The sequence below is a fragment of the Salvelinus alpinus genome, chromosome 2 (genome assembly GCF_045679555.1).
Source record: "Salvelinus alpinus chromosome 2, SLU_Salpinus.1, whole genome shotgun sequence".
Taxonomy (NCBI): Eukaryota; Metazoa; Chordata; class Actinopteri; order Salmoniformes; family Salmonidae; genus Salvelinus; species Salvelinus alpinus.
This window is the reverse complement of record NC_092087.1, coordinates 100,072,378-100,083,312: the sequence shown is the minus strand read 5'-3', so window position 1 is coordinate 100,083,312 and position 10,935 is coordinate 100,072,378. Positions and strand designations below refer to the sequence as shown.

General features: G+C 45.1%; 1 protein-coding gene across 2 annotated transcripts; it reads left to right on the top strand.

Moving 5' to 3' along the window:
- The first annotated feature begins 47 nt into the window (after window positions 1-47).
- On the top strand, window positions 48-9,903 carry LOC139546231 (zinc finger protein ZFP2-like). Of its 2 annotated transcripts, none has more exons than XM_071354377.1 (7): window positions 48-415; window positions 1,394-1,478; window positions 1,850-2,371; window positions 3,057-3,194; window positions 7,059-7,126; window positions 7,733-7,928; window positions 8,574-9,903. In XM_071354377.1, the coding sequence occupies exons 1-7, from the start codon at window positions 407-409 to the stop codon at window positions 9,113-9,115; spliced, it is 1,560 nt and encodes a 519-aa protein (XP_071210478.1). In that variant the 5' UTR covers window positions 48-406; the 3' UTR covers window positions 9,116-9,903. The 2 variants fall into 2 exon arrangements, with proteins under 2 accessions (XP_071210478.1, XP_071210471.1); XM_071354370.1 differs by having other exon boundaries at window positions 49-415; window positions 1,334-1,478.
- Window positions 9,904-10,935: the final 1,032 nt, after the last annotated feature.

Sequence of the window (10,935 nt, the reverse complement as noted above, 5' to 3'; positions counted from 1 at the left end):
GTGGCCCCTCTCCCTCATTTTTAATGCCTTTCTCCTCCAATACGTAGCGGTAGAGCGCCAGAAGCTGCTCACTGACCGAAGAAGAATATCCCGGAAGTAGGTGGATGCAGGCGCAAGTTAGCCACTTCACTTCAAAATACTGATAAAATATGTCCATATGCCATTTCTGATACGGTTGTGATTGGCATAGACATTCGCCCGTCTGTCAAAAAACATGATGTAACTCTAACGAGTTAGACGCGAGGAGGCACAACAACTTTGGTAACTTAGCTTGTTTAGCTAACAAGTTAGCTGTCAAATAGTTTCACGACAACTGATCCGACCCCCGTTCTGAGGTGACAGTTGGTTTCAGTGGACATTTCTCCAAACCCCAAAGTCTACTGAAGAACTGTTGGGTCGATTCACAATGGATGAGGTGAGAAAGCGCACATCTAGTAACAAACGCTCGCTAGGTAGCTAGCTAGCGCCATGGTTTGTTGTCATACCAAATGTTAGTGGCTAGTTATCGTAGAATAAAAGGCAAGCGGTCAGTTGATTCCTGGGTTATTGCTCCATCTAATGATCGTTATATTCCATTACAGTAAGTAATGGTAGTAAATGCAATCTTTAGCGGTCTGTCAGATTCATACTGTAGGCCGCAGGTTTATCCCTGACTAAAGACCACGTGACCTGGCCAGGAACACTCTGGGCCTTGTGGAGCGTTTCCTGATCAGATCGTATTGGCCTGTTCCAAGTGGCACCCGATGCCCTATATAGTGCACTAACTTTGACCAGGGTCCATAGGACTGAAGCATTGTACTATGTAGCCATTTGGGAAGGAGACATTGTCAGGGTAAAACTCATGGTCGTAGTAGTATAATAATACATTGTAGTTGGCATCAGACATCCCTCTGTTCCATCATTGTATCTGTGGCAGATAGCCTAGCGGTTACAAGCATTGGGACAGTCACTAGTTAGAATTTTATTTATAACATTTTTATTTAACTAGGCAAGTCAGTTAAGAACAAATTGTTATTTACAATGACGGCCTACACCAGCCAAACCCAGAAGACGCTGGGACAATTGTGCGTCGCCCTATGGTACTCCCAATCACAGCAGGTTGTGATACAGCCTGGATTCGAACCAGGGTGTCTGTAGTGAAGCCTCCAGCACTGAGATACAGTGCCTTAGACCGCTGCGCCACTCGGGAGCCTTCCGGAATCCCCCGAGCCGACTAGGTGAAAAATCTGTCTGTGCCCTCGAGCAAGGCACTTAACCCTAATTGCTCCTGTAAATCGCTCTGGATTAGTGTGTCAGTTAAATGACTAAAATGTAATGTCAACATTTATTGTAGGACGGTGATGGCAGATCCAGCCTGTCTAACTCCTGTCCTACTCGACCTAAACCCACACAGTCACCGGTTCCTGTCAGGATCCACAGGAACCAGAGAACGCTGCAGGGTCCCAAGCTGCTTGAAGTTGACTGGGATTCTCTTTTTAGTAAGTTGGAATAGTTCGGAATGTTTGAATTTGAATTTTTGGGACAGAATAGTCATTTAACAGAAAATGACTTATCGTTGACTGATTTACGTTCATCATCTAACTCAGTGTTTTTCAAACCTGGTCCTGGGGACCCAAAGGGGTGCACATCTGAGTTTTTGCCCTACCACTCACACACTTTCAACTAATCAACTCATCATCAACCCTTCATTTGAATCAGGTGTTTTAAAAAATAAATAAAAAAATGTGTACCCATTTGGGTCCCTGGGACCAGGATTGGAAAAACACTGGTATAACCCAGATGTGTTGAATTCATGTATTTCCACCAATCAAACTAATGTTATAACGCATTAGTGGCATCATTCACACAGGAGAGAGACAACCTCCATCAGGAGCAGCTCAACAACACCAGGAGAATCAGCAGAAACCCAAGACATTTCACGCCTGTCCAGTGTGTGGAAGACACTGCCAAAAGTTATCCATCCTGCAGATCCACATGAGGATCCACACGGGAGAGAAGCCGTACCCCTGCCCCGACTGTGGCAAGAAGTTCGCTCACCTGGGAGCCATGAGACGACACCACCTCACACACACGGGAGAGAAGCCTTACTCCTGCTCTGTGTGTGGGAAGAGTTTCACCCAATCAGGACATCTGAAAGAGCACCAACAGTCTCACTCCGGAGAGAAGCACCACTGTCTGATCTGTCTGAAACAGTATATCAGAGCAGAAGATCTGAAGATTCACCACAGAGTTCACACGGGAGAAAGGCCCTACCGCTGTGCAGAGTGTGGCAAGAGCTACATCAGGTCAAAGAATCTCCGGGCTCACAAGCTGACTCACCAGAGGACAGGAAGTGGTAAAAGTGACGGGGAGATGGCAGCTACTATCCAGGGTGAGTTGGAAGATCATTTATTAATAATAAACCATGCATAAAGGACTGGGGGTGTCCCGAACAGAGTGAGCCTAGACCTGGACTAAGAAGAGCTTTTAATGGAGAATCTCTATTCAGAATGCTTGTTAGGCCAGCACTAGGCCCATTGATAATGCTTGTTAGGCCAGCACTAGGCCCATTGAGAATGCTTGTTAGGCCAGCACTAGGCCCATTGATAATGCTTGTTAGGCCAGCACTAGGCCCATTGATAATGCTTGTTAGGCCAGCACTAGGCCCATTGAGAATGCTTGTTAGGCCAGCACTAGGCCCATTGATAATGCTTGTTAGGCCAGCACTAGGCCCATTGATAATGCTTGTTAGGCCAGCACTAGGCCCATTGATAATGCTTGTTAGGCCAGCACTAGGCCCATTGATAATGCTTGTTAGGCCAGCACTAGGCCCATTGATAATGCTTGTTAGGCCAGCACTAGGCACATTGATAATACTTGTTGGTCCAGGACTAGGCACATTCTGTGTCTGGGAAACTGTCCCCAGGAGGTTTTCCTGACCACATGACCTGATGATGATGATGATGATGATGATGACGATGATGATTAGTTCTACATTGAGACTAAAGATGCCTGTACATCAATAGCTGTGTCATAAATGAACAAACATGTGCTTTGTCTTTCTCTCTGCCTGCCAGTGAAAGTGAAGGAGGAGGAAGAAGAGGAGGAGGTTGGTGGTTTTATCAATGCTGAAGGAGAGGAGGAGGAAGAGGAGGAGGTTGGTGGTTTCATCAATGCTGAAGGAGAGGAAGTTGGCTGGAGTTTCCCTGATCTCAGTAAGTAGAGGCAGAATGGTGACACAATCAGTTGTATTGGTCGTGTGTTCCAATTGACACCCTATTCATTTTATAGTGCACTTTTGACCAGAGCCCTGTGGGGAATAGGGTGCCATTCTGGACACAACCTAGACCCCTTGTTGGCTTATTTACCCACCCAATTATTTAACTCACAAATTATCTCCACAGGAGAGAGTCCGTAATACCAACCTATCACCACAGGAGAGAGTCCTGTCCATGGCTCTGGTAGTCTCATTATAACCAAAAATACCAACCAGTGAAAGTTGACATTGTGTTTCCAAATGCTATCACCAAGAGGTAGAATATGTAGTGAAAACAATAGGGGTCCTAAAATGGAACTTTGAGGAACACCGAAACTTACAATTCAGAAGACAAACCGTCCACAGAGACAAACTGATATCTTTCACGACAGATAAGATCTAAACCAGGCAAGAACTTGTCTGTGTAGACCAATTAGGGTTTCCAATCTCTCCAAAAGAATGTGGTGATCGATGGTGTCAAAAGCAGCACTAAGGTCTAGGAGGACAGATGCAGAGCCTTGGTCTGATGCCATAAAAGGTAATTTACCACCTTCACGAGTGCAGTCTCAGTGCTATGATGGTGTCTAAAACCAGACTGAAGCGTTTCATATACATTATTTGTGTTCGGGAAGGCAGTTCAACAATTTTGAGAGAAATGGGAGATTCGATATAGGCCAATATTTGTATTTATTTTCTGGGTCAAGATTTGGCTTTTTCAGGAGTCTTTATTACTGCCACTTTTAGTGAGTTTGGTACACATCCAGAGGATAGGGAGCCGTTTATTATGTTCAACATAGGAGGGACAAGTACAGGAAGTAGCTCTTTCAGTAGTTTAGTTGGAATAGGGTCTAGTAGGCAGCTGGAAGGTTTAGAGACCATTACTTTTTTTCATTAATATTTGCGAGAGATACAGGATTAAAAAAACTCTAGTGTCTCCCTTGATCCGAGGTCCTGGCAGTTCTGTTCAGACTCAGGACTACTGAGTTTTGGAGAAATATGCAGATTCAAAGACGCGTCTGTAATTGCTTTCTGATGATCATGATCTTTTCGTCAAAGAGGTGCCTGAAATGATCACTGCTGAAGTGAAGGCCATCCTGTCTTGGTGAATGCTGCTTTTTAGTTAGCTTTGCAACAGTATCAAACATACACTTTGGATTGTCTTAATTCTCCCCAATCAGGTTGGAAAAGTAGACTGATCGAGCAGCTAATCAAGGGCTCTTCGATATTGCATATTGTCTTTCCAAGCTAGTCAGAAAACTTCCAGTTTGGTGGTGCGCCATTTCCTTTCCAATTTTCTGGAAGCTTGTTTCAGGTCTCGGGTATTTTCTGTATACCAGGGAGTTCATTTCTTGTGACAGCTGTTTGTTTTTAGAGGTGTGACTGCCATCTAGGGTATTACCCAAAGTTAAATGTAGATACCCGGTTAGGGGTTGAATTGATTTTTGTACTCTGACGTCCTTGGGTAGGTGGAGGGAGTCTGGAAGGGCATCTAGGAATCTTTGGGTTGTCCCGAGAATTTATAGCACAGCTTTTGATAATCCTTGGTTGGGGTCTGAGCAGATTATTTGTTGCGATTACAAACATAATAAAATGGTGGTCCCGATAGTCCAGGATTATGATCCACAATATTTATTTCACGGGATGAAACTAGATCCAGAGTATGACTGTGTCAATGCGTAGGTCCAGAGACATGCTGGACATGATGTCGATGATGGCTCCGAAAGCCTTTTGGAATGAGAATGTGGACTTCTCCATGTGAATATTGTGAATATTGAAGTTGCCAAAAATTTGAATATTATCTGCCATGACTACAAGGTGCGATAGGAATTCAGGGAACTCAGTGAGGAACGCTGTATACGGCCCAGGAGGCCTGTAAACAGTAGCTATAAAAAGTGCTTGGGTAGGCTGCATAGATTTCATGACTACAAGCTCAAAAGACGAAACTGCTTTTAAAAAATATATATATAAATTGAAATTTGCTGTCAAATGTTAGCAATACCTCCGCCTTTGCGGTATGCACGGGGATGTGGTCACTAGTGTAACCAAGAGGAGAGGCCTCCATTTAACTCAGTAAATTCATCAGGCTTAAGCCATGTTTCAGTCAGGCCAATCACATCAAGATTATTATCAGTGATTAGTTAATTGACTATAACTTCCTTGGAAGTGAGGGATCTAACATTTAAGTAGTCCTATTTTGAGTTGTGAGGTATCACGATCTCTTTAAATAATGACAGGGATGGAGGTCTTTATTCCAGTGAGATTACTAAGGCGAACACCGCCATGTTTAGATTTTCCCGACCTAGATTGAGGCACAGACACGGTCTCAATGGGGTTAGCTGAGCTGACTACACTGACTGTGCTTGTGGCAGGCTCCATTAAGCTGGCAGGCTGGCTGACAGCCTGTTGCCTGGCCTGCACTGTATCTCATTGTGGAGCTAGGGGAGTTAGAGCCCTGTCTATGTTCGTAGATAAGATGAGGTCACTCCTCCAGCTAGGATGGAGTCCGTCACTCCTCCGCAGGCCAGGCTTGGTCCTGTTTGTGGGTGAGTCCCAGAAAGAGGGCTAATTATCTACAAATTCTATCTTTTGGGAGGGGCAGAAAACAGTTTTCAACCAGCGATTGAGTTGTGAGACTCTGCTGTAGAGCTCATCACTCCCCCTAACTGGGAGGGGGCCAGAGACTCTGCTGTAGAGCTCATCACTCCTCCTAACTGGAAGGGGGCCAGAGACAATTACTCGATGCCGACACATCTTTCTAGCTGATTTACAGGCTGAAGCTAAGTTGCGCTTGGTGACCTCTGACTGTTTCATCCTAACCTCGTTGGTGCCGACGTGGATAACAATATCCCTATACCGCCAGTTTTAGCTTTAGCCAGCACCATCTTCAGATTAGCATTTACGTCTGTAGCCCTGCCCCCTGGTAAACAGTGTATGATGGCAGGATGATTCATTTTAAGTCTAATACTATGGGTAATGGAGTTGCCAATGACAAGGGTGTTCAATTTGTCAGAGCTAATGGTGGGAGGCTTCGGCCTCTCAGACCCCGTAACGGGAGGAGGAGAGACCAGAGATGCTCGGCCTCTGACTCATACTCGTTGCTTAATGGGAGGAACCGGTTGAATGAGCGTCACCGGTTGAGCATGCCAACAGCATTTCCTTCCAGAAGCCATGAGAAAGTTGTCCGGCTGCGGGGACTGTGCGATGGGATTTATACTAACGTTACTATCTGTACTTACTGGTGGCACAGACGCTGTTTCATCCTTTCCTACACTAAAATGACCCTTGCCTAACGATTCTGTCTGAAGCTGGGCTTCAGGTTGGCTTCTGTCTGAAGCCAACCATAAGGCGGTCGTTCTCCTGTATATTATGAGTACAGCGACTGTAATTAGAAGGCATCATGTTAATGTTACTACTTAGCTTCGGCTGGTGGAGGTCCTGTAGAATCACGTCCAGATAAAGCTTCCGGGTCAAAAAGTTGAATGGAAAAAAAGTAGAGCGAGGACAAAACTAAGAAGGTGGAAAATTTGTTAAATGCAAAGTTTTGATTAAATGGTTAATAAACGTAAAAAAAGTTTTAGCAGGTAGCCGAGAAGCAACAAAATGGTTATCTATAACCCATAATACCAACCTATCTCTACAGGAGAGAGTCCTGGCAGTCTCATTATAACCCATAATACCAACCTATCTCTACAGGTGAGAGTCCTGTCCATGACTCTGGTAGTCTCATTATAACCCATAATACCAAGCTATCTCTACAGGAGAGAGTCCTGTCCATGGCTCTGGTAGTCTCATTATAATCCATAATACCAACCTATCTCTACAGGTGAGAGTCCTGTCCGTGGCTCTTCTGGTAGTGAAGGAGGAAGTCCCGCTACATCACACATCAACAAGGTGGGAGAAAAAATGGCCAACATTTTATGAGATTAAATTTATTTTTTAAATGCTACACAGGGAACCTTCTAAGCTGATGTAATAGTTCTCAGGTCTTGAACCTTCTAAGCTGATGTCATAGTTCTCAGGTCTTGAACCTTCTAAGCTGATGTCACAGTTCTCAGGTCTTGAACCTTCTAAGCCGATGTCATAGTTCTCAGGTCTTGAACCTTCTAAGCTGATGTCATAATTCTCAGGTCTTGAACCTTCTAAGCTGATGTCATAGTTCTCAGGTCTTGAACCTTCTAAGCTGATGTCATAATTCTCAGGTCTTGAACCTTCTAAGCTGATATCATAGTTCTCAGGTCTTGAACCTTCTAAGCTGATGTCATAGTTCTCAGGTCTTGAACCTTCTAAGCTGATGTCATAATTCTCAGGTCTTGAACCTTCTAAGCTGATGTCATAGTTCTCAGGTCTTGAACCTTCTAAGCTGATGTCATAGTTCTCAGGTCTTGAACCTTCTAAGCTGATGTCATAGTTCTCAGGTCTTGACAGGATTGAACAGAAGTATTGTATTGTGTTTATAAATAGAGTTCTAACATGGTTATTGATATGTTTTCATTGTAGGATCCCGGTGACCAATCCAGCACCAAAGCTACAGAGTCCCAGGGTCCTGATCCAAGACATGAGGACATCACTCAAACACCTGGGATCAACGTTCATATTGTAGAAGAGGAGAAGGAGGAAGTGAAAGAGGAGGATGAAGTTGGTGGTTTCATCAATTCTGAAGGAGAAGAATTTGACTGGGATTCTGTTCAACATAGTAAGTGGAGGCAGAACGCTGACTGTTCTTTAGTTGACTGGGGTTCTGTTCAACATAGTAAGTGGAGGCAGAATGTTGACTGGGGTTCTGTTCAACATAGTAAGTGGAGGCAGAACGCTGACTGTTCTTTAGTTGACTGGGGTTCTGTTCAACATAGTAAGTGGAGGCAGAGCGCTGACTGTTCTTTAGTTGACTGGGGTTCTGTTCAACATAGTAAGTGGAGGCAGAATGCTGACTGTTCTTTAGTTGACTGGGGTTCTGTTCAACATAGTAAGTGGAGGCAGAACGCTGACTGTTCTTTAGTTGACTGGGGTTCTGTTCAACATAGTAAGTGGAGGCAGAACGCTGACTGTTCTTTAGTTGACTGGGATTCTGTTCAACATAGTAAGTGGAGGCAGAACGCTGACTGTTCTTCAGTTGACTGGGGTTCTGTTCAACATAGTAAGTGGAGGCAGAACGCTGACTGTTCTTTAGTTGACTGGGGATCTGTTCACCCTATCTCCTATGAAGTGCACTACTTGTTGACCAGGGTCCTGAACAAAGTGGATGCACTTGATAGAGAATAAGGTACCATTTGGGATACGGCCTGTGAATGAAAGTCGACTTGCTTGCCTCGATACCTAACCCACTCTGTTATTCACACAGGAGAGAGCCCTGACTGTGGCTTAGACAGCAAAGCGATTCCCGCTACATCAGAACATCCTGAACACCAGGAGAGTCACAAAACTAAGACGTCCCACCGCTGCTCAGTGTGTGGCAGAGAGTGCTACAAACTCTCGGTACTACAGATCCACATGAGGATCCACACGGGAGAGAAGCCGTACCCCTGCCCCGACTGTGGCAAGAAGTTCGCTCACCTGGGAGCCATGAGACGACACCACCTCACACACACGGGAGAGAAGCCTTACTCCTGCCCTGTGTGTGGGAAGAGTTTCACCCAATCAGGACATCTGAGGGAGCACCAGCAGTCTCACTCCGGAGAGAAGCCTCACCTGTGTCTGGTCTGTGGGAGAGGGTTCTCTAGAGCGTCAGACCTCCGGATACACCACAGAGTTCACACAGGGGAGAGACCGTACAGCTGTGACTACTGTGGGAAGAGATACGGCCGCTGTCAGAAGCTACGGGCTCACCAACGGACACACCACAGTGACAGGACACACGGTGATACAGGAGAGGAGACGGAGTGAATAACCAGGAGGCTTTGAACATAAGACATGATAAGCTTAGTATTCCTATAGGTGATGTTAGCCGGCTGGACAAAAACAATGAGACAGGAGAACAATAGACTCCATTGGAGTAGACATAGTTCTAGATTCCACCTAAATGATTCACAGAATTCTGATGCAGGACACAGGCTGCTGGGGAGGGGACAGTGAAGTTCCCCTGTCTGAATCCTAACCTTAACCATTAGTGGGGGAGATGCAGAACTGACCAGCGTCTAGGGGCAACTTCACCCTACTCCGTTGGGGGAAAGAATGGGGAGGCGTGTTGACAGTAGAACTATGGGTGTTTTGTTAGTAGGGTGGACAAACACAACTATTAAACTTATGATGAAGAACGATAGGCTCGGTTAGAACAATTACAATGGACGTGGTTCTAAATTCCACTTGAAGAAATCACCCGGTTCTGATCGAGAGATGACATAATCAGCGCTGTCCAGTTTGTTATTGAACTTGAACCAGAGAAAGTGAACCCAAAATGGCCGCTAGACGGTGTTCTAAATTGGAATCGTGGAATGCTTGTTCTCCGTCCACCCCATCCTGTGTGAGGAACCCTGTTGAAATGATTGTTGAATTTTTTTTCTTTTATATAATAATTATGTTCTTTATTGGATAACATCCAAATAACGTTCAGTCGCAGGACATTTGATCACAGAGAGCGATGGCTCCGTCCATGATTTCATTCAGTTCGATACGCCGCTATAAGATAGTAAACAAAGGGGTGTCATGGTGACTGAATAAATAGGTTACAACAACCTGCCTCTTAACTTTTTATCTATTAAAAAACAAACAGTTTCTGTTTCTCTTTTCACACTACTGAGCCAAGCTGATGGATATGAAGAATAAGCTTTTATTTGCTATGCTTGAAGACGGCCTTGGTAAACGTGGGGCTTATATAGGGCGTGCAGAAAATGTAACGGGGCAATATTGAAGTGTTTACTATGATTACGGCAGGGGAACTGTCAGTATACTCAGTTGGTGATAATAGTTGCCCTCCAGTTTGCTCAGATTCTCTGTCTGTATTGAATAGTTTATCATCTGGTAAATCTGATGGGAGTGAACTATTATTGGTGGTGTTAATGTTATTATGGAAAATTGAGAGAATGGGTGTATACTATATGCTGCTCAATACTATATGCTGCAACTCCCCAACGGGCTCGGGAGAGGCGAAGGTCGCCAAGCTGCGCTTCTTAACACCCGCTCGCTTAACCAGGAAGCCAGCTGCACCAAAGTGTCAGAGGAAACATCGTTCAACTGATGACCAAAGTCAGCCTACAGGCACCCAGCCCGCCACAAGGAGTCTCTAGAGTGTGATGAGGCAAGTAAAGCTCCCCCCCGGCCTCGTCATTACATCTGGTTGGCAAGCATGTGAATGGTGTGTGTCTGGAGTGTACTGTCGATGAAACGGTGGAGCATGTGTTGTTATATTGTCTTACGTATGTTGAACAGAGGGAAAATGGAAGTGTAGGGTCATTGAGGTTGGAAGGGATTTTGGGGGATGGGGGAGGGTCTATTAGAAGTTAGTAGGGAAAAAAAAAATCTTCTCAGAAGCACTGAGGTAGGAGGATTTAGAAATGTTGTAAACTGTGATTGACCCTCCAGCAGCACAGTAGGTGGCTGCATGCACCTTTAACGTTGGTTTGAGGACCGAGTGGCGCAGCGGTCTAAGGCACTGCATCTCAGTGCAAGAGGCATCACTACAGTCCCTGGTTCGAATCCAGGCTGTATCACATCTGGCCGTGATTGGGAGTCCCATAGGGCAGAGCACAATTGGCCCGGGGTAGGCC

Coding starts and splice junctions, on each gene's coding strand:
- LOC139546231 (XM_071354370.1), top strand. Junction 2,372..3,056: donor GATGGCAGCTACTATCCAGG/GTGAGTTGGAAG, acceptor TCTGCCTGCCAG/TGAAAGTGAAGGAGGAGGAA. Junction 3,195..7,058: donor CTGGAGTTTCCCTGATCTCA/GTAAGTAGAGGC, acceptor CTATCTCTACAG/GTGAGAGTCCTGTCCGTGGC.